Source organism: Cydia strobilella, chromosome 8, assembly GCF_947568885.1.
Source record: "Cydia strobilella chromosome 8, ilCydStro3.1, whole genome shotgun sequence".
Classification (NCBI taxonomy): domain Eukaryota; kingdom Metazoa; phylum Arthropoda; class Insecta; order Lepidoptera; family Tortricidae; genus Cydia; species Cydia strobilella.
The window spans coordinates 18,485,010-18,509,039 of record NC_086048.1 but is presented as its reverse complement, the minus strand read 5'-3'; the positions used below and the strand labels follow the sequence as shown (position 1 = coordinate 18,509,039).

At 37.5% G+C, this 24,030-nt stretch overlaps 2 protein-coding genes and 1 long non-coding RNA gene across 3 annotated transcripts in view; 2 read left to right on the top strand and 1 right to left on the bottom strand.

Annotated features, from left to right (window-relative positions):
• The window catches only part of LOC134743410 (membrane alanyl aminopeptidase-like), a 363,156-nt gene that overhangs the window by 38,498 nt on the left and 300,628 nt on the right, over positions 1-24,030 (top strand). The gene's annotated exons all lie outside the window — the stretch shown is intronic.
• LOC134743810 (uncharacterized) lies at positions 220-22,145 on the top strand. The gene is made up of 2 exons (XR_010128040.1): positions 220-267; positions 22,075-22,145. It is a non-coding gene; the product is annotated as an uncharacterized LOC134743810 (long non-coding RNA).
• LOC134743797 (aminopeptidase N-like) overlaps positions 5,763-24,030 on the bottom strand; it is a 33,966-nt gene continuing 15,698 nt past the window's right edge. Inside the window, exons 6-16 of the mRNA XM_063677458.1 lie at positions 22,401-22,554; positions 18,844-18,925; positions 17,259-17,442; positions 15,631-15,826; positions 15,305-15,444; positions 13,477-13,611; positions 9,334-9,514; positions 7,874-8,048; positions 7,359-7,505; positions 6,400-6,478; positions 5,763-6,007 (exon numbers count right to left, since the gene is read on the bottom strand). Of these exons, the coding sequence (XP_063533528.1) occupies positions 5,786-6,007; positions 6,400-6,478; positions 7,359-7,505; positions 7,874-8,048; positions 9,334-9,514; positions 13,477-13,611; positions 15,305-15,444; positions 15,631-15,826; positions 17,259-17,442; positions 18,844-18,925; positions 22,401-22,554 (1,695 nt within the window). The 3' untranslated portion in view covers positions 5,763-5,785. The remainder of the gene's footprint in view (positions 6,008-6,399; positions 6,479-7,358; positions 7,506-7,873; positions 8,049-9,333; positions 9,515-13,476; positions 13,612-15,304; positions 15,445-15,630; positions 15,827-17,258; positions 17,443-18,843; positions 18,926-22,400; positions 22,555-24,030) is intronic.

The following is a 24,030-nucleotide window of genomic DNA, read 5'->3' as shown; positions in this document are numbered from 1 at the left end:
AGTTATTAATTTCGTTTACGTAGTACCACTTTATATATCTTGTATGCTAATCTATTAACTTCATTGTTGTATCGTGAAGACAATTTCACCAAACTGTGTTAAGTGCTTACCTGTTATTATCAAAATCCATTTCAATCTTAGCTATTTAAAAATGAATCCCTTTGAAAGTCATAATGTAATGATTGTCAGATAATCATTAGTCATAATTCTGAAACCGTTAACTTTTCAGGATTTTCGTAAGGTTATCCTATACATAGGTTAGGTTAGGTTTGTTTTATGGAAATCCTGAAAAGTTACGCGTTTCTGAGATAAAACAAATTATTACTAATGAAAATGCGGACAAACAATACATTATGAGTTAAAACTATGGAAAACAATAGAGACCCGTATAAAATTAAAACGGAGCCTTTGAAGTTTTAACATTTCCACTTTCCACTTACATCGCCTTGATAGCGAACTGTTTGGCTGGATATTTAGGTAGTATAGTTATTTACTAACCCTACGAGTTAAGAATTAGTTTTTTTTGTTGGGGACTGAAAATCAGCGGTCTCACTCTCTTCCATTTTAAGGATGACTCACGTTAGACCGGGCCGTGACTGGGCCGGAGCTTCCGGCGCTTCGTTTTCTATGGAAAGCATCACGTGATCATCTGTAATGTCATAGAAAAGTAAGCGCCGGAAGCTCCGGCCCGGTCTAACGTGAGTCATCCTTTACTCCACAAATAGGTAACTTCTTGTTAATTCTAACTGATTTTCATATCGTACATGTACCTTTTTATGTTTGTAAATAAACTTATTTTTATTTAAAAATTAATACATACATACATACGGGAATGCATTTATTTTTAGCCACCATATTTACCACAATTTTATCATGTAAAAAAAGCGAATTTTGAAGCAATGTAGGCACATTTTACATCTATCATTGAGCAATATTTCTTGCATTCGTCATCTATGGAACATTTTGATTTCCTGTGCTTAAATTGATTGACACAATCTTTATGTTTTTCAAGAATTCTGCGTGATAAAGTATTGGTACCCGATAGGCACATTTTATCTGCCACGTCGTATTATTCTTTACTTGCACGACTATGTTTTACATGATTGTGTGTATTGAATTCATTAGATGTCAAAAGGTAAGTATTGCAATTTTAAAGACGGATTTTATTGAAATCATATCTCCGTAAAAAAATAATTAAGCATCAACTTTACTAGCGAAAACATTACTTACATTGTTTTAATAAATTACTTTGCTTTTCACATTCATTTCGTTTGCGAAGTTAAAGAAATTAATGGAATATGAATATTATTGTGTTGTAGCTTGTGGTGTTTATCTAGGTATAATGGTCATTTGTCATTCTCTAAATTTGTGCCTGCGTAACTCCAGCTCTGTCCTAATTATTCAAAATAGTATGAAACTTGAATAACTATAGAAATCTGACTAGAGACTCGCCCATCGAGGGTTCCGTACTTTTAGGGTTCCGTACCTCAAAAGGAAAAAAATGAACCCTTATAGGATCACTCGTGCGTCTGTCTGTCTGTCCGTCAGTCACAGCCTATTTTCTTCGAAACTACTGGACCACTTAAGTTGAAATTTTGTTCACATATATAAGTTCGTGATCCAAAGACGGACAGACGGACTATTTTAAACATGGGGTCCACTTTTGGGGGATAAATGAGAAAATTAAAAAATAAAGTTTTTTCAATCTATATCATGTTACATAATTAAAGAAAGAGCTCATTGTGAGAATCTTAAATATATTTTTTTTGTAATTTTAAAATAAATAGTTTAGAAGTTATTTAAGAAAATTGCCAAAAAATGACCATTATCTTCGAAACTACTAGTGTAATAGCAATCATTCAATTTGAGCACACAAAAAATTATCAGTCAATTAATTAATTATCTCAATTCCACCCCCCTTTTGACTCTCTTAAGGGATGATTTTCGGGATAAAAACTATCCTATGTCTTTCTCCGGGACTCAAACTATCTCTATGCCAGATTTCAACTAAATCGGTTCAGCGGTTTAAGCTTGAAGAGGTAACACAGACAGACAGACTTTCGTATTTATAACAGTAAAGTATGGATATACTAAGCAATGTTGCTTATGATTATGTAATCAACAAACTGTCAAGTACCGTTACGTCAATTTATATTTAGAAAACGATCGAATTAAGAATGACTCACGTTAGACCGGGCCGTGTCCGGGCCGGAGCTTCCGGCGCTTACTTTTCTATGACATGACAGTTGATCACGTGATGCTTTCCATAGAAAACGAAGCGCCGGAAGCTCCGGCCCGGACACGGCCCGGTCTAACGTGAGTCATCCTTTATGCGTAAATGCTTTGTTTAACAGACTTTTTATGACAAACTTTTACTATTAAATGTGTTTCCAATTTTTCAATAATCGTGACAACTTTAAGAAAGAAAAACCTTTATGCCACCAAACCGAAGTTTATTCAGGCCTTGAACTTTACCAAAGCCCAGAGGCTTTGCTTTTCATGATTAATGACAAGTTGGAGCAAAAACGAAAGCTAGATTTCGTGTGATAGTACTGTAACAATGATGTATTGCTTACGACTAGGGTATTGTCGAGAAAACAGAGGCCAGAGATTATTCCAACAAGAAACATGTATGCCTTGCGACTATTAAAACCAATTACAATGCGTAAGCATCATGCGAACGATATAATAGTCCAATATAAGCCTGCAACTATTTTGATAGCACACGCAGTACAAGTCTTGTTTACACGTCATAATTTCATAGAAATTTGACGTTTAAAATAACACTTGCACTGCGTGTGCTATCAAAATCGTTGCACTTTTCTTGGTCTAACTCTAACGAAATTTCGATTTTTAACTTTCCTTAGTGTAAAAGCGCTCTTCTAGTAGATTATAATGTATAATAGTAGTTCCAGAGTCACGTCTAAGTGTCACTAGACCTTTAACTATCTGATATAGAAATAAAACTATGAAAACGGATTATATCGCGTATATTGATCGTTATTATTTTAGTATGTGGGTATTTTTGCACTTTGTAATTTTTCCTCAGTCACCCGTTGACCACGAACGCTGTAAAGAGTTCGAAACGTCGGGATGTATTATAAATTCAATATACGCGATATAATCCGTTTTCATAGTTTTATTTCATGAGTAACTATCGCGGTAACCGAAGACAATATTATCTGATATAGAGTTGAATAAGTCTTGTTTTTGATCTATAAGGATACATTAGGCCTCTTAGACCTAGTCAGTTGTGACCCGGCCTATGGAGGTCCTTGCTTCGAATTCTGGTAAGGGGATTTGTTTGTGTGTTTGTAATGAATTTGTGAAGGAAATTGACAGTGACATCGCCCGTTTCCCGCTGCCTAGTTGTATTAGTAACGCTGCTGAGGTTGCAACCCGAATGCAGTCTTTTAACGAGTATACAGATACTCTAAGAACAAATTAAATTATTTTCTATGAAAATATTTTAATTTGTGGTTTTTCAAGTAGACACACTACTATTTAAACTATAAACTGAAATAAATGTCATATACGAAGGAAAAAATGACCAAAGCCTCCAGTGTCCAGAGCTGGAACTGGCAGGGGGCGCCACAAGCCTTCGGGAATTGTCATATACTTGGAAATTTCGACCCATGCCACCGTGACCGGATAGCCGAGCGGTTCAGGCACCTGTCCGGTAAACGGGGTACGCTGGTTCGTCTCCAGCTCTGGACACTGGAGGTTTTGGTCATTTTTTCCTTCGTATATGACATTTATTTCAGTTTAGAGTATACAGATACTTCGTCTTTTGCTTCTTCTTCCTGGCTGTATATGTCCCATGTCATTTGGGGTCAGACCTTGTACGTTTACGCCACAATGTACGGTTTTGTGTTATACCCGTACCTTCACCAATCTCAGGTCCTTTTTAATGGTCTGATTTCAAGTCGTGGGAGGTCGGCTTGGACCTTTTTTCCCCTCCTGCATATGTAGCCATCACACCTCTCGTCATGTGTCTTCATTTCTTCTCATGATATGACCATGTCATCTCAGACGGGTTTCTAGTATAAAGATACTGTCAAAAGATAAGTACGTTCTATGATATAGATAACCGATAAATCGATTATCTTGTAGTCTTTCTTAATTCTTATCACTTTTAAGTTACCCCTTGGAGATTAATCCGCCTCATGTTATCAATCGGTTTTTAGGATTGTTTTTAAACTGGCACTATATTTTTTTGTAATACGGGCAAAAATTTATATAACGTATCACCTGTAGGTGTCTGCACTTAGATAAGTACCTACTATCTTTTTAGTTCTTTAAAATTGAATGGTTATGGAGATATCCCTATTTGGAAACCTATTCCAGGGTGGCAGATGGTTTCATCTGTTACTATTGACGCTGACCGTACCTAAGTTATTTTAATTAACTTTAATTTTAATTATAAAAAAACTTTGTACTCACAAGTCATTGAATGCTCCCGTCCAAAATCCCGAACCAGTGTTACTCAATGAGCCCGTGTATTCAATGAACAACGTGTACAATGACATTTCGACCCCAGTTTCAATTTCCAATAGACCATCATCGACATCAAAGTCGGCAGCATTAATTGTTGAACTTCCAGTAATCGAAAACATTACGGAATCAATATTCAGATCTTCTACGTGAAATACAATAGGATCTTCCAGTGTACCAGCATCACTTATTATCACTGAAGCTGTTAAAAGTCCGCTAAAAGTGCCACTGGCTGAGTTAGGTTCGAGTTCTACTATGTAACGGGATACGTGCATGCCAGGGCGGATTTGATTCCTCATGGTTATGTTATTTCCTTCTTCAACACCATTTTCAATCATTATAGGTATATTATCTGGTGATTCGGGATGACTTAGTTCATTTTCGTCAATACCATCTTCAAGCAAATCTGATTGAAGAACTTCCTGGTTTTCAGGCGTGTCTAATATTATTGGTGTTGGGATCTCTGGGTGAATTGGTAAATTGGGGTTAAATCCTTCGATTCCATCTTCTGGTGACTCTGGTAAAATAGGAAAATCTGGATCATATTCTACGACATCGTCTTCGGGTAAATCCGGCAGTGACGACTCTGGTACTTCTTGAAGAATTTGTAAGTCCGGTTCATCTTCAATCTTTATTGGCAACGATGACACTACACCGAGAATGAAACAGAAAACAAATACAGTCCGCATTTTGTTTGCGGATTGAATATTGACTTCTCAAACGTGGTCTTGCATCGATGCGTTGATCTTGGGCATGAGTTCTAAACTGATCTCTTATCCATGAATATCTACTATAAATTGATTGATTGTTGTAACTAAATGACTTTTTTTGGTTTTTCACAGTTGCAAGATAAAGCGTTGAAATATTTATCAGATACAACGAATGACAAGGTTAAGTATGACCAAGTAAATGCTTACGATCATACTACGCACTTTGAGAATACCTGAGTCATAATCATCAAGTGATATACAGGTACACTCTGGAACATAGCCTTCTTAAGCTCACAAGATTTTAATATTTTTTTCGAAGTAAGTTTAATTGTCAGAGTCCACCATCTCGTCGTGCTGTCAAACTTGATATGGTAGGTTGGGAAGTAAATTATAGTAAAACTATTTATATTGATTATTTTAAGATAGGTTTCTTTAAAAAAAAACTATTCTGAATTTTGTCGGAACATAATTAGTAGGACCACATGTAATGCTTAAATAAACTTTTATTATTAGTTTTATTTAATGGTTAGAAACAACATCAATACCGATTTCAGTTCCTTCCTTATACTAATTTAATTAATTCAACAATTAAATACAGCTACAATAACACAGAACAGGACTACAAAACTAGAAGTGATGGCAGTCGCGCTGTTCCTGAAGGTCACACTGAGCCAGGAGTTGACCCCGGCGTAGTTGTCAGTAGACCAGGAGATGGAGGCAGCGATGTTCTCCCTGATGGCACCGATAGAAGCCTGCTCTCCGGCTGTTAAGATGGCTTGGTGGCGGCTGACCAGCTCGTTGATCTAGAAGAAATGAGGTTTCATAACTTCTAAACAAGTCAAACCAGAGAAGGTGTCCTATAAGGTGGACTAACACAACTAGGCGAGACTTCATTTGTCTCATTTACTGAAATGTTTTGGGTGAAAAATCTGTGCTAATTGAGTTCAATATTTTTTTTAATAATTGACATGAAGTTAACTATAATACTCCTAATAGTGGTAATAACGACTGAATTGAGTCAATGAAATGCCATAAAAAAATGGAATGTTGGTTATTCATTCTCTCAATCTAAAATCTGAATTATTAATATTTCCTTCTAATTTTCTAAATGTACTCGAATGGCAAAAAAGGAAAGAGAGCATGCAGGATAGGATACTTAATTGATGTTGCATGGGGAATTAAAAAAAAAAATTACCTTGTCTAAATGCGCCTGAGTTGTGAGCCTGCTGGAAAAAGCATTGAGGATGTTTGTTGTTCCGGTCAAGCCTTGCACTCTGTATGAAAATAGGTTAAAATTAATATTCGCACTTAAACTATCGTGAGACATAATATCAAAATATTTATCAGTACGGTTTTTACTCACTATTATTTTTAGTCGCTTTTGGCGACATGTTTCGGATTCTTTGGGAATCCTTCCTCACGACGTACAACCGCCGCGGACACTCGTCCCTGAGGAAGTATTCCCAAAGAATCCGAAACATGTCGCCAAAGCGACTAAAAATAATAGTGAGTAAAAACCGTAAAGATAAATGTTTTAAAATTAATATTAGTAAATTAATGAATATTTCCGGTTACTAAATGCTTTTAATAAATTTGCGTTATTTTTTGCTTCAAAAAGTTGTTATATTATATTATATTTATATTTATAAGACGTAAAAAAACTAGCAACACATGAAATGTCATTTTGGTCTACAGAATAAAAATATAGACTACAAAATTAGAAATTAATATAAAAATTAAGCAAACTAGATCACGCATTACATTGTATCAAAATACTTTTAGAAATTTTTTAAAATTACAAAGTAATATATGTTTTTACTATGCCATTAAAAATATTGCGGGTATAGTTTTTTTTTTTTTTTTAATAAATATTATAGGACATTCTTACACAGATTGACTAAGTCCCACGGTAAGCCCAAGGAGGCTTGTGTTATGGGTACTCAGACAACGATATACATAATATATAAATACTTAAATACATAGAAAACACCCGTGGCTCAGGAACAAATATCTGTGCTCATCACACAAATAAATGCCCTTACCGGGATTCGAACCCAGGACCATCGGCTTCACAGGCAGGGTCACTACCCACTAGGCCAGACCGGTCGTGTTTGTTTGTAGTTATTTAAGCATTTCTTAACTCTTCTTACTAACCTGGGTTGAATTTCAGCCCAGTTTTCAATGACGAACTCCAAGGCAGCCTCCATGCCCTGAGGGCTCGAGTTGATGACGGACACGACAATCGTATGCTTGTCTTGCTGTCTCACGGGCGATTCGTCATCGATCACTTGGTTCAGATAACTGCGGAAGATAAAAGTCATCGTGAGTTGCTCAATCATAGTGAGTCAGGATTTTATGTACTTATGAATATAGCGCTAAGGATCGGTTGCACCAAACAGTCTGTCACCGCTATGTTTCATTGTATGGGTAGTTTCATAGTTCACTGTTGAGTGAAGTTGATCATTCCGGTAATCGTGACTGGTGCAACTGTACCTTAGTCTTTTGATTGTTTACACCGTTGAAATTCAATATTTAATAAAAATGATGCTAGCATAGATGATACATTTGCATAGGTACCGTTAAATGGAAACGGAATTGCTTATCGCCAATTCGTTGATCGTCAACGACTAACAATTTCAAATAACTTCGGAACTCATATTTCTACTCACTTTTGCCTAATTGTCTCATCGCCGGTACATCCCATAGCGCTTAGCAAGATGGATTGTTCGCTAGAGTCGGTGCTGGCTTCAAACAGCTGCCACAAGAAGTTAAAGTTATCTTGGTCTCCACCGCGGAGACCGGCGCAGTAGACCGTCGTCTGAATGTCAGGGTTGAGGCGTTGAGCTGGGATGAGAGATGAAATTTTTAAAAGTAATGATTATATAATCTATTCAACTTTATGCAAGAGTTTGATAAACGGTGTACTGATAATACATATGATAAAATACAATCATCACTTTTTAACTTAGCGCGATTGAAAATGGGCACTGTCATTATCACGCTTTCATTAGATAGAGCTTCCAACATAACCGTACAGGTCAAGCACACACGGACCCGGGTATGTCCTTAAACTAAGTCCAAAAGAGAGGCAGAGCCCAACCTTACAGAAAGCCGCAGCCAAATAACACTAGACCCCACTCAAGTGTTGTGTTCCTACCGGTGTGTAAGGTTGCCAGAGCTCAACGAGGGTGCGGAGTGTTAGGGTCGGCAACGCGCATGTAACACCCCTGGATTTGCAGGCGTCCATAGGCTACGGAGATTGCTTAATATCAGTCGGGCCGTATGCTTGTTTGCCACCGATGTAGTTTAAAAAAAAACAGTAAAACCTTAGACCAGGCGTCGCAGCACGGTACACTTATCACCATGCCTGTCACGTTCTAACAAGTATGTGAGTGCGAAAGTGACGGACTTAGTGATAGGGGAACCATGCTGCGCGGGCAGGACAGCTCAGTATTTGTCGTTGTTGGTACTTGAGGAAGTTTCTTGTCCGGGCAGTCTTCATTTTTCTTTCAGCTGAGAAGGAATATGACTGACATTCTAGTAAGAAAGCTTATCAGGACAGAAGTAAATAACAAAAGACGGGAGAGGGACGGGGAGAGGTATGAAGTAAAGTCACAGATCGCATTGGAATATGATTAAGGGAAGAAAATAATAAGACGCTAACAAAGAAACAGACAAAGTTTTTTAAGTTTGCGTTAACGTAAAACTTACAAGGATTGTCCCTGAACTGCTGTAGCAGCTCTGACGCCCTATTAAGATAGTTTTGGTTGCCGTAGCGACAGTTGAAGTCCACCATGGTGGTCCTGTGGTACGCGGTCACATGTTCCTCGGTCCATCGAGGAATTTGACTGTCACATGTGAATGATGTGCCTAGAGCAATCCTTTCAAAAGCGGAATAATGCGTTAATGAAAAACTTACTAGGATTATCCCTGAACTGCTGTAGCAACTCCGACGCCCTATCAAGACAGTCTTGGTTGCCGTAGCGACAGTTGAAGTCCAGCATGATGGTCCTGTGGTACGCCGTCATATTGTGCCTCGGTCCATCAAGGAAATTAACTGTCCCATCAAGGAATGATGTGCCCAGAGCATTTTTTTTAAAGCGGAATAATGCGTTAATGAAAAACTTACTAGGATTGTCCCTGAACTGCTGGAGCAGCTCCGACGCCCTATCAAGACAGTCTTGGTTGCCGTAGCGACAGTTGAAGTCCAGCATGATGGTCCTGTAGTACGCGGTCACATGTTCCTCGGTGGATAAAGCGTTGAAGCCCAACTCCTCGTACATGGGCGCCGTGAGCTTCAAGACGTATTCCTGGAATGATAAGGTTAGATAACTATTTGCCAAAGACGATTTGACTAGTTGACCGAGTATGACAGAGTACACTATAAACATTAGGTACGTAACTACCAGGGGCCTATGGCATAAAAAATACTATTATAAGCTAATACTATTAGGGCCAAGTGGCAAGTGCGCCATTCACTAACCCGGGGTTAACCGGTTAAACCTGGAGTTACTATGGTTACCAGTACAATTCGACACTGGGTTAACGGTTTAAATGGTTAACCCCAGGTTAGTGGGATGGTGCAAGTGGCGCTTAGTGATGTTGTATGTAAAATCTAATTTAATTAAAAAAATATGATGAGTGATCGATGGTCTAACGTTAAAAATCTTAAAGTACTAAATCCATACTGAATACCGCCTTTTCAACGATCTCATTTATATATTGTTATGTACAGTCAAGTGTGAAAATGTGGGTGCACACGTCATACTCAAAAATATGTCGGTTAACTCTTAAGAACTCTGGGACATATTTTTGAGTAAGTTATATGCACCCATATTTTTACACTTGACTGTACTTAACGATAATAAGGTTTATATTTAAATGCAACCCGTACCTGAGTACCATCATTTAATATTAAATATACCCGAATTATGAAAGGCATATTTCCTGCCTCATATTTCTCCAATACATTCAATAAGGCGCTCACGTATTGAAAAGGTCAAATCCATTCCTATTCATTTCGAGCTTTCGTACCTTTTCCCCACAGACTTCCTTAATTACACTCCGTATTGTATTACACTTGTTGTCACTACACATGGTAAATGTGACATTCGGATGACGAATGCAGCAGCATTAATGTTACTGTCAATAAATTTATAATAGCAATTGACAGTGACAGCACGGTTCGTGGCCTTAACACGGTACTCGACTAAAAAACTCTCCATTATATCACGATTGTATAAAATACTATTAAATAGGAATGTTCTTTTTGATTTTGTCTGAGCATTTATAAGCATATTTCGCATTAGAACTACGACAATTAAAGAATAGTTATTATGTTATTAAGATATTCGAGTTAATTTTCAACCACGGAAGCGTTTGGACTATAGTTGGGTGGTTTGACGGATCTTATATGTATTGTGTTGGTTCACCTTTTTTTTTTGACGCAGGGGGCATTTACGCATCTCACCCCCCGGGCTGGGGAAGCCCATTGGGGGGGTGGTATGTGGGACTCGGTCCTCCCGTACATCCTCAGGATGGGGAGGAGAATACCCACTAACATCCCCTGCGGCGTCACCCTCTCAGACGTTGTATGGGGGCCTCATGGACTCGCGCATTCTGCCTATCATGCAGGGCTTATAGGTCTAAGAATCAGTTAGCCATACCAAATACCAAGTTAGCTATGTGCAGAAAGGGACCTTATTATCAATGTATTATAATCACAAATAAACTCCCCGACAGTATAAAACAGGAACCGAATAATAAACTGTTTAAAAATACGCTCAAAAAGCTTCTTTTAGAGAAAGCATATTACACAATAGACGAATTTCTAAATGACCAAACACTGAAATAATGCTATGTACTTACCCAAATTGAATTAATTAAATTTTATTGAAATATTATTGTAAACATTTATTGACATTTATGAATTCTCTAAAATGACATACAGTTAATTAATATTAACTATATTGTTTCACATTATTTAAATCTATTTATAAATTAACCTGGATATTTAACATTTAATATTTAGCATCATTATTTTATTATTTTACTAATTTTCTAAACGAACTTGACATTTAACGTTGCATAAACGTCGATAAAATTTAAAGTTATAAATACAGATTTTATTGCTATTTGTATGAGATGCATGTAATTACCTAGACTTAAGAAAATTGAGTGCCCTGACAGGGTGTCATGTACCTACCATCCTCAAACTGTAACACCTAATGTATTATGAACATGACTGCAATACAATAAAGAATAAAGAATATATTTGCCGGGATATGGGCCGTGATTACCTTTTATATTGTTTTCGAGCTCCCGATATTCACGGTCTATATATAAGTCAATATAAGTCTAGTGAAACTAACCGTGAATCATTCAAAACTACCATCTAGGGTAGTGATCTGTACTTTGCTCTGAATGGCACTTATTCAGAGTCAAGGGGTAATCATTCGAGCCTGTTAGTTGAAGATTGTAATGTAATAACGTGGCTGTAAAGATCTATAATATAGATATTTAATTATATTATATTTGTTTCACTTTCGAGATGTAACCTAATACCACTGAACTCACTGAAGTACTGTTACGTAATGTTTTCTGCGTTTTATTTAATGTTCAAAACAGTGGCAGAAAGAAGTGTTAAGGTGCAGCCTCTATGGTGCTAACGTCAAAACAGACCTAACCATATTATATTTGAAGAAAAGAAGTTTAGAACTGAAAGGAAAAGCGTCAAGATAGGTTGTCAAAATAAAATATGGTTACTAACATGTAAACAAATATTTAATAATAATAGTTTTCGATATAAAGTTCTATTGTGTTATCCATTCACTGTGTACGATCCAAGCGTTACCTTTAAAAAGAAGAACGGAGTGGCGGTTACTACACCGACAAGAGCCAGACTCTTAAAAAAATAAAATATCTACTTACTTATTTGCTTTATTCGTAAAAAAACTTAGGAACTTTGTTTTTAATCACTGGTCTCCTTTATTATATCTCTTTATTTATATTATTATATCCATTCACTGTGTACGATCCACGCGTTACCTTTAAAAAGAAGAACGGAGTGGCGGTTACTACACCGACAAGAGCCAGACTGTTAAAAAAATAAAATATCTACTTATTTGCTTTATTTGTAAAAAAACTTAGGAACTTTGTTTTTAATCACTGGTCTCCTTTATTATATCTCTTAATTTATATTATTATATCCATTCACTGTATACGATCCACGCGTTACCTTTAAAAAGAAGAACGGAGTGGCGGTTACTACACCGACAAGAGCCAGACTGTTAAAAAAATAAAATATCTACTTATTTGCTTTATTTGTAAAAAAACTTAGGAACTTTGTTTTTAATCACTGGTCTCCTTTATTATATCTCTTAATTTATATTATTATATCCATTCACTGTATACGATCCACGCGTTACCTTTAAAAAGAAGAACGGAGTGGCGGTTACTACACCGACAAGAGCCAGACTGTTAAAAAAATAAAATATCTACTTATTTGCTTTATTTGTAAAAAAACTTAGGAACTTTGTTTTTAATCACTGGTCTCCTTTATTATATCTCTTAATTTATATTATTATATCCATTCACTGTATACGATCCACGCGTTACCTTTAAAAAGAAGAACGGAGTGGCGGTTACTACACCGACAAGAGCCAGACTCTTAAAAAAATAAAATATCTACTTATTCGCTTTATTTGTAAAAAAAACTTAGGAACTTTGTTTTTGATCACTGGTCTCCTTTATTATATCTCTTTATTTATATTATTATATCTATTTCGAAGAGTATTCCAGGGTGGCTGTGACTTTAGGAGCGTTGTTTCATTCGCAACTATTGAATTATTGTTGCTGACTGTACCATCGACATATAACGCAGTAAAAATAAGGTTTGTTGTAACTGAGGACGCAAAACGCTATCTGGGACCAAAGGAATTCAAAACGCTACCCATGAGCTCCATCATCATATGGAGATGGTGGGGCTCTTGAGTAGCGGACGGATCTTTCCTAGGAGGTAACTTGCACAAAAGATCCCTATGGATCGAAGTGTATCCGCAAGGGCCCCCGAAAACTATAAGATAAGATACTCAGGAAGCACAAAAGAAAGAATTAACTTGGAAAATTTCGTACGCCGCTAAGCCACTGAGCACCACGTCCAGGTAATCCCAGGCTTTCTGCACATATCCCCAGGGAATGTAGTCCTTCTCATCCTCCAGGTACAAGGACAGCTTGAACGCGTGGCGGTAGTCCTGGGAACATGGTTACTTACTTGGAAAATTTCGTACGCTGCTGAGCCACTGAGCACCACGTCCAGGTAATCCCAGGCTTTCTGCACATATCCCCAGGGAATGTAGTCCTTCTCATTATCCAGGTACAAGGACAGCTCGAACGCGTGGCGGTAGTCCTGGGAACATGGTTACTTACTTGGAAAATTTCGTACGCTGCTGAGCCACTGAGTACGACATCCAGGTAGTTCCAGGCTCTCTGCACAGACCCCCATGGCATGTAGTTCTTCTCATCCTCCAGGTACAAGGACAGCTCGAATGCGTGTTGGTAGTCCTACAAAACATGATTACTTTAAGAGGGGGTTAAAGCAAAATTTAAATTTTCTATGGATTTTTTACCATTTTAATTAAGATTTGCCCTTAGAAATGTTCACACGGACTATATTATTAGCAAGGGCAGACTCCAACCAAATGGCAAAACAAAGACTTAATTGGCTTAAAGGACTCGCATCCAGGCCATAATTGTAAAAAAAAACATAAATTCCTAAATATTTATTCAAATTAAGAAACTAGGACAATGTTAATTAATTTCGCGCCGTTAGAAATGCAAATGGGATGAAAAACTGCACAATTTTGTTTACAAACTTTTTTCAGCTTTTAGCGAGGCATCGAAAGAAGCTGTTTTTTATTAATCAATTAACAATTTAAGCTCCACTTTGTTAGTATTTTTAAAATATGGAAAAATGACATCATTTGAATAATTTCAAAGAACTTAACCAACATTTGGTACTTACTTGTATCCATGAAAGAATGCATGAACCAAAAATAGCAAAGATAATATTTTATTATATAGGTAAGATAACGTGCTAGTCAATCAGTGCTAATGCTAACCCGTTATACTTACTTGCGTATTTTTTACATGCAATTAATATTCCCCCCCTCCCACCGCAAAGATAAATACGCAAATAAATATAACAAACCACAACCAACACAATTATTCTTCTTTTAAATTTGGGATTATACAACTGCAGAATACTTAAGCTCGACAACACGTTGACTATAAATGCAAACTTTAGCTGAAATACGTACAACAAAAACTCCCCAGCGCTAAATCTAGTTATTATTCACGGCAAACTTTCAGTTAATATCGCAGGCCACAATTTCTGTTTTGTTCCACTCCAATTATTATAATAAATGGATGTGCCATTTGCAACTGCAACAATTGGTAGACGTTTAAGAGAGACTAAAATGTAACTGAATTCCAATTATGCTTTCAGAAAAACGGACTGGAGATCAATTTAAACTTACATCGTGACATCAAAATGATGCGGTCGCCAATGCGTCTCGTTCGCAAGGCTCGGAACCGGTTTAAAAATTCCGCAAAATAGCGGTTTATTTCGGTTCCCGCACATCTCTTCTCATCTCTGTCTCAGCTTTAGACAAGTTTGTGCTTCCAATTTGACAGCTACTAGAGATAGCGCTGTTTGGCTCCGTACACTATGCGTTAAATCTGGTTGTCAAAAGTTGATACTTTGGCATGACGAAACGAGGAAGATATTCTGCGGTTACTTACAGTACATTTACCTACCTCGTTTTGCAAACTATCCAGCACCATAATCAATAGTTTAAAAAAGTTCAACGACACATAAATGCATCTCATCTATGCCACCCATCGTCAAAAACATTTTTTCATCTGTACATTTCATCACCATCACCACATCATCATAATATCCTAGTGTCGCATAATGCATGTGAGCTATAAAACATCCCACAGACCTTACAGATCCAGCCACTTGAAAATTTCTAAACCCATAATTTTAAATGAAGAACACAAAAACTTACGATTTTAAATGAAGAATAAAAAAAACTTACAAGACGACCGTTCCTTGCCAGGTTGAAGGCATCGTCGACGAGCTGAGCTCTGTTGAGGACGTGGATGGTCTCGTGAGATTCGGCCAAGACCTTCGTCAAAGCCTCCCAGTTGGTAGATTCGTAGTTCACTCTGTAGTAACCTGTGACAAATGAGAATAATTCAGTAATGTGATCGTGTTTTGTCGCGTTATGATATTGCAATAGCTCATAGTCACGTTGTGCATTTGCGTCGTCTTCGTTCAGTCTAAATTTGAAGAACTCCTTAACTGGGTGCTTAAAATGAGAGATCATTTGGCTATAGTTTCCCTCAGAATTATTATACATACCAGTCTGTTGCTTATTAACAATGAACCACTCAGCGTCAGCCAGACCGGGGATGTTGAAGGACGTGGCAGGGAAGGTCGGCGGCAGCCAGGCTTGCGGACTGGTGTCGCTGAAGTCGATGTTGGTAGACAGCACCCAGTTGAGAGGCACGTGCCAGCGCTCAGCGGAGGTCTGCGAGCGGTCGGTCAGGTAGCGTTCCTGCGATAAAACAAGATGAACATCAATCACCGACCAACTCAACTACTAGACGAGGCACATAAGTTAATCGAGGTCAATACACATAAGCGTTCCCATTCTTCTTCTTCTTCTTGTGTTAGGGGCTATATAAGGCTCCAAAGTATCACTGCGACCATCCTGATTGTGATCGCCACCTACGTAAGCGTTTCCATATAAATTCTGTATAAGATCGCGACCGCTTATTTCAGTTGCGTCTACAATTGCGAGTCGGGTCGGTCATAGACCGATGTATTTACTAAGCAAAACGCTAAAACGGTCTAGGTCCGGCCCGAGGCATCCGACGTTTCGTTTTCTAGAGAAACTATCATGTGTCGTGATCACCGATCACATATTTACGGGCCTAATTTAGTTAAATAATGTTTTAACCCTTTCTTACAAATACATAAGTCGAAGTGACAGATAAAGACAAGCGATGCATACCTAATTCAGGCTAGTAACGCGTTAATGAATAACGCCATAGCTCTTTACCTCAAATATTTCTCGTTTTAGCACTTGTTTTTAAACTCTTTAATAATCCCATCTCACGCTTTCACGTAGTTCACGTACCTTTTGAAAAGCAACAAGTGTTTTTAGCACGATCCATTTGGTTAAGTGGCTTGCCCGGATTATCTTGGGAGCCGACCGTTCAGCATTTCAAAACGATTTTGTTGTTACTCCACTATGAGTCGATGAACGAATTAAAGGCATTTAACTCTTGATTTGGTAAATTCACCGATAAACGTACGTGATTTTGTATTTTTAGGTTGAAGTATTTGGCAATGTTTTTTTTTGATTAAAACCAGTATAACCATTGACATACATACATACATATATACATACACACCTATTTCCTGGAGGCGTAGGCAGAGACCACGGATTTCCACTTGCTACGATCCTGACATACCTCTTTCGCTTTCTTCACTTTCATAACATTCCTCATACACGCTCGGCGGTTTAGGGTGCTCTTGACCTGGCGTTTCTTCAGGATTTCCCCGATCTGATCAGAGAAAGTCCGCCGAGGTCTGCCCCTTCCAATTACCGTTTCTACCTCTCCCTTATACACTCTCTTTGTTAGCCTTCTTTCATTGATTCTTTCCACGTGTCCAAACCATCTCAACATATCTTTCTCAATTTTTGTCACTACATCTTCGTTCAGTCCACACTTTTCCCTATTACCATTGACATATTTAATTAATAGGTATTTACTAAACATCGACACAAAATGAACTTCTGTTGGGCGAATTATAATGCAGCTACCATTGCATCGTAAGCCTGTAGCTAAACTGTGAGGGATAATTGGTTGGTCTCATTGATTAGTAGCGTAAAAACAATCTGGAGTCGCCACACTGTCGATGTCGTGAGGCTACAACTTGAAAGCAGGCGCATGATGGTACAGAAATAATTAGTAACTTACCTGATCTACGAAGATAGAGTTAGACTCAGGTGACGTGCGCCTCACGTTCAGAACCGGGAAACCGCCTTGAGTCTCCCAGCGAGTCATGACTGTAGCCAATTGGTAGGGAATGGTGTGATTGGACTCATTAAGGGCCTCTTGCATGGCCGCGTAGAGGCTGGCTGGTGTAGCGGCGGCTCGGGAACTACAAAAAAATGATTAGCATAAACCTAGGTAGCTTGATACTTCGGTTTCTTAACTCCAAGTATGACGGGGTCATAATATATTCCCAATATTTGGTCCTGACAAAGACCATTAGCCCATTCAATTCAATACATTTATTTCATGTAACCAAGACACATTTTATAAGTAACACTTACAAAACTAAGGGGTTAGTAGGTAGGTACAGGTAGTCTTAAATTTAAAACAAAATACCACTAACGGGAGAATGCAATCCCTCGCACTGTGACAAGTAGGGACAGTCAACCCTGTCCGCTATCATTCGCAGAATGCTGACCCATGATCCGTCATATTCATACATAATACGTACTTGTCGCCAAGTTGTTATTTTCCTTACAAGTGTTAACAATACTGGCAAACGTTTGTAAGGATCATTCTTTATTAACAGCTTATATTTTGATCATACATTACATCTGTAATAGTCTCTTGACACCTAAGGTCTGAAGGTCTTGGTCAGTCACCCGTTAACCACGAACGCTGTAAAGGGTTCGAAACGTCGGGATGTATTATAAATTCAATATACGCGTTATAATCCGTTTTTAGGGTTCCGGACCCTATTACTAAGACTTCACTGTCCGTCTGTCCGTCTGTCTGTCCGTCTGTCTGTCACCAGGCTGTATCTCATGAACCGTGATAGCTAGACAGTTGATATTTTCACAGATGGTGTATTTCTGTTGCCGCTATAACAACAAATACTAAAAAGTACGGAACCCTCGGTGGGCGAGTCCGACTCGCACTTGTCCGTTTTTTTTTTCATAGTTTTATTTCAAGGCCTCTTGACTTTACAAGTACTCGGCGATCAAGTTTGTTGCTAATTACGAGCCAAATGATTAAACAACTTTTAAATTCGAGAACCAACTGGCCTCGCATTTAAAAACGGCCATTATTCACATTCCGTCGTCGTCCGGTAAGCCTTCAAGGGGCTTTTACTTTGTTTGGAAACTTCTGTTGCAAAAAAATTCGGTCGCTTCTCGATCATTAGGCATACAACGCTTTTAATTTGTGAGCGGACTTTTATATGTCATCTGTTTTTGTGTTTTCAATATATTTACGCGCGCCTACCTACTTATATTTGTGACGTTTTCAAGTAAAAGGTATCACATGGTCGCTAACGTCCATGGGCGGCGGTAATCGCTTACCATCAGGTGATCCGTCTGCTCGTTTGCCTCCTATATTATCATTAAAAAAAAGCGAACAAAGCCCCCTTAACTAAGGCATAACGGCCGCTAACTAACTTCCTATTAGGGTTATTTTAATTGTATCTTAACATGTTATGCTTTTTTCCGAAAATGACGCCGTAGTTAGTATAAATAGAGTGTAGAGTAAAAATGGCCAGAATACTGAACAGTAACAAGGTAGCACTCACTTGGCCTGTATGTAGATAACGAGCCCTCTCCGGAACACTTCGGGCGTGAGGAAGTGCTGCATCATACGAATGACGGAGCCCGCTGGAACGAAATGTTACGTTATTCACTGCTTTTACACACATATACACACGCATAGTCACATAGGCAAAAAATATGTACAGTATTTTTACCGCGTCACTCACGTATGTCATTCACGTATTCGTGTTTTTTTTTCGACTTAAAATACGTGAGTGACCCGTTATTAATATATATTTAAGATAGTAATGAATCGCTTTCGTATAACTATGTTACGACATATAATTATATCCCTAGGGTTTATTTATTTATTTAATCTTTATTGCACAAAAGAAAATACAATCCTACAAAAGGCGGACTTAATGCTATGAGGCATTCTCTACCAAAGCAAGCAAGTTCTCTAGTCAACCTTCGGGCAAAGCAGAGAATTTGTAGGCGGTGCAACATAGTGATTACATATATACAAGTATAGTTAAATAATGCATAGGCATAGACATACATACATATATCTGTTTATATAATATTCATATAAATACATACAATATACATACATACAAATACATAAGTTATTAGATGAAACTTTCAAAACAGAAACACTAAGAATTCATCGTTCTGCCAGCAAAGTACTCACGTAAGGATTTTTTAAATGCAAATCTATTCGGACACTGTCTAATTTATAACTATATAACGGCTATATCTATCGTCTAGGGATATAACTATAACTCCGCCGCACCGCCGCACTCCTACCTACAATTATTTCACTATACTTAATCCAATAATATAACCATATGGGGCATTTTCTATGAAAAGGGACCTTATTGTCGATGGCGCTTACGCCGCCCAGCGTCGCGCGGCATTGTATTTATATCGGAGCATCGTTTATAATGGCGTAAGCGCCGTCGACAAAAAAGGTCCCTTTTATATAAAATACCACATATCACTAAACTAAGGACGTATTATAGTTATATTCCTAGTAAGATAGTAATGAATCGCTTTGCGACATATACCGGGTGCTTTCTGTAACAGGAGCATTAAATTAAACAGTAGGCTGTACTCCTCAAACTGACCAACATTTGTTCAGCAACTTCTAAAAATAACTTGTGTTTTGATTTTCATTACACTTTAAAGTTTATTCTAAGACGCAATGTATTGCAAAATTTGTTATGTTTAAAGGGTGACAAGCAACGTCAAACACACAGATGGCAGCGTACATTGAAAATAATATTTAATTAGTATGAAAAAGATAAAATCTAAAAATTTCATAATTTTAAAAAGTTGCTGAACAAATGTTGGTCAGTTTGAGGCGTACAGCCTCCAGTTTAATTTATTGCTCCTGTTACAGGAAACACCCGGTATATGCTTAATTCAAACAATATGGTCACTATTTTTTGCTGTCTGCCGGATGGCTTTATATTTTTATTTTTGTTTTCGTATCAACAACAGTATCAAATAAACAACATTTTTTAAAAGTTTAATGCAGTTAAAAGGCAGTCGATATGATTCATTTGTGTAGTTGTATTTGCGTCAATTCTAACATGTTTCAAAATATACAAATCTGAATAAAGTTTTTGTTTATATACAAGCTTGTTTAGTTTTTAAATGCAGTTTTTATGGTTGCCCAACTAAATATCTGCTTTATCTTACGTTCACACGTCATTCTTTTTCTTATCCTCAAGATGCTATTATCAATCGTATCAATAATGATAAAAAATACTGGACCGTTATCACTGATATCATAAGTAGATAAGTCGTGAATTCACAGATTATCGGTTCAACACTATAAATTTGCTAAGAGTAGACCTTTACTTATTTAATATTTGGATCAGGCCCATATGTGGTATTTTCTATAAAAAGGGACCTTATTGTCGATGGCGCTTACGCCATTATAAACGATGCTCCGATATAAATACAATGCCGCGCGACGCTGGGCGGCGTAAGCGCCATCGACAATAAGGTCCCTTTTCATAGAAAATGCCCCATATTACAAATAGGTACCGTATAGACAAATACCGTGCATACAAATTTCATAACTTAAGACGAAAGTGGAGGGCCCGTGCGAAATCCCCTTTTCATACAAACATAGTTCTCATCTTCCTCTCTGGATATTAACATTATTGAAAATATTTTGGCACAATTTGTTGTATATGTCCACAGCTATGCCCCTACGTTTGAAATTTTCGAATTTTTAATTTCTATAAGAGTTAGGAGCATTGAAATTTTTGATAAACCACCACTTTAAATTAGGGAACAAATATGCTAACAAAATTTTTCACTATTCATCTTTTGTTTACCCTGTCGTGTCGTCATGTAAGTTTCTATTAATATTATCTTGTAATACAAAATATAAATAATGCAGCAAACTAATACACATGTTAATTATAAATGGATTGGTACGTGTTGAAAATAAAATGTAAGGACGGTGAATCCTGACCCACCGTGATACAGTTCACACTAGGATTTGTTAGCTTTACGTCCAATACGCAGTTCGTCCAAATGATATTTCAATTCGCATTTCGTCCAACACGTATTTGGTCCAACGACACTTACTATCCACTTACTTGCTTGTTGGTTTTGTACCATATATAAGTAAAAAAAAAACAATGTAAGAAGTTTAGCACCTTTATTTACACAATAAAATATCTTTATATCTTTACACAATAAATTAATTTGTGTTTGTGTAAGAGGTAAAAGCGTGCTTTCACTATTCGCCCTTTAGAATTGGTCAAAGGCTCCTAGCCTTTCAAAGATTGAATTTATGAAAATATGAACGGTACCGCCGTGACCGAATGGCCTAGAGGTAATGGCGTTAGTCGCGTAATGTGCAGACACCGGTTCGATTCCGGTCTCATCCACCGGAGTCTTTGGTAACTTTTCTCTAAGTATATGATATAACTAGCGACCCGCCCCGGCTTCGCACGGGTGGAATGCTGTTGTATTATACATATAAACCTTCCTCTTGAATCACTCTATCTATTAAAACAGCATCAAAATCCGTTGCGTTTAAAGATCTAAGCATACATAGGGACAGACATACATACAGAGCGGGAAGCGACTTTGTTTTATACTATGTATTGATAATTGGGTCCCTTTGTTTGACATAATTATTGAAAGTTATAATGTAATGATTGTCATATTATCATTAGTCATAATTCTGAAACCGTTAAGTTTTCAGGATTTTCCTCAGGTTATCCTATAGATAGGTTAGGTTAGGTTAGTTTTATGGCAATCCTAAAAAGTTACGCGTTTCTGAGAACAACCAAATTATGACTAACGAAAATGTGGACAATTGATACATTATGACTTAAAACTATATGAGAAACAATAGAGACCCTAGTGATAATATATTTGAAGAAGAAAGAAGAAAGACATTTATTCCATAAAGCACACATACACAGGACAATACCATAAAAGAAAAAAGATGTTTAAAAAAGGGAATATAAAAATAATAGCAAAAACAAAAACAAAAAAAAATTAATTATTTACACATTAAAAACATAAAAAACATAAAAATTACACACGGGTCCAGCAGTGTATAACTTACATTTCTGGTAAGCTACGGCGTTGAAGGTGCCAAGGATTTGCGAGGGAGTGTACACAGGGTTGGTCATGGGGTTGACGCTAAGGACTGCATCGCTCTGCATCACGCCTTGGAGGATGTGAACAAACTGGTCCATCATACGCCATTCTGGGAGCACCTGATGGTAAAAAATTAATTAAATAAACAGTTTTAACGCTCCAGAACTGGAGTTGTAGATGTAGACCGCTAAGCTTAAGTGGGACTGGGCTGGACATGTCTGTCGCAGCCACCCGGAAAGGTGGGCCAAAATGGTTACTGAGTGGGACCCACGGAACACCATAGACGGTGCAGGCCGGGGTTCAGGCAGACCGAAAAGGAGATCGCGGGACGACTTGGACGCATTCTACCCCAAATGGTGGGGGAATGCCGATGACAGGGTCGAGTGGAAAAAACGAGGGGAGGACTTTGCCCAATGGGACACCAAAGTAGGCTGATAATAAAATAAAACAGTTTTGACAGAAAAGAACACACCTAAACGTTGTTAAAGAATAAACTCGTTGTTAAGGCCTCTCATTATGTATCTGTTGCATAAACTATATTATTATTATTATTATTCACAAATTAAAAAACTAAGTTTTTGCTCCAGTCATGGGATGTATGGTGCCATTAATTTTAAAACTAGCAAAAATCAACGAAAAATAAAACTTAAGCAACTCTATGGCTCTTGTTTATGGTCAAATGTTGCCAGCCTGGTACATATTATACAGGAACTGTCTATATCATCCCATTAAACTTGTACCAGTCCAATGATTGATGATGATTCTCAAGTATTTTACTTGTACAAGGTATCGTGCCAATAACGATTGCTACCTAATAGCATTGAATTTACCCACAATATTCACCCATTTGCAATCGACTACTCAACTCCTCTCATATCCTTCTAAGGCCCAAGGTCCTACCTATAGGACTTCTTCAGTTCGATGAAATATAAATCATATTCAATTGGAACAAAGTTGTATTTACTTTGTTTCGTTCAATTTTCAAAGAAATCAAAATCAACTTTGTTCCCTGCACTATAGGTTCAAATTTCAGTGGCAAATTGTTGATTTCCATTTGTATGGCTGGTCCTTAGGAGGATATAACTGACCTAAGCTTACAATCTCATTCACAAAACATTGTTTCTCATCACTAACTTAACCACACAATTTGATCCCTAAAGTCGTAACAACTACATGCAAATGTAGATCAGATTGTATGTTGGTGTCATCCAGTGAGGAGTTTCATGAATAGTGCTGAGCGGTTTCAGCACTAAGCAAATGCAAATTCGCGACGTGTTATAATCGCTTAACAAACTAGGGCTATTGAAAAGGTTGAAAAGAACCAGTAAAGTCTGCACTCTGATAACACATTGTTGTTAAGGATCTGTAGGTCACTTTATATTAGCTGGTGCTAGGATTGGACGTGCCTACATTCGCCTAGCAAATCAGAATACGTAGCCACGCTAGGTAAATGGCCACAGAGTCAGCTAAAGCTATTTGTTCGAGACGCTTGAATATACGAGTACAATGGATTTTAGAAGATGGCCACTGTTTTGCTACGAAATGAAATTTTTGATAGCTGAGTTTGACTTTACGTCGTGACGCTTTCTAGAAGC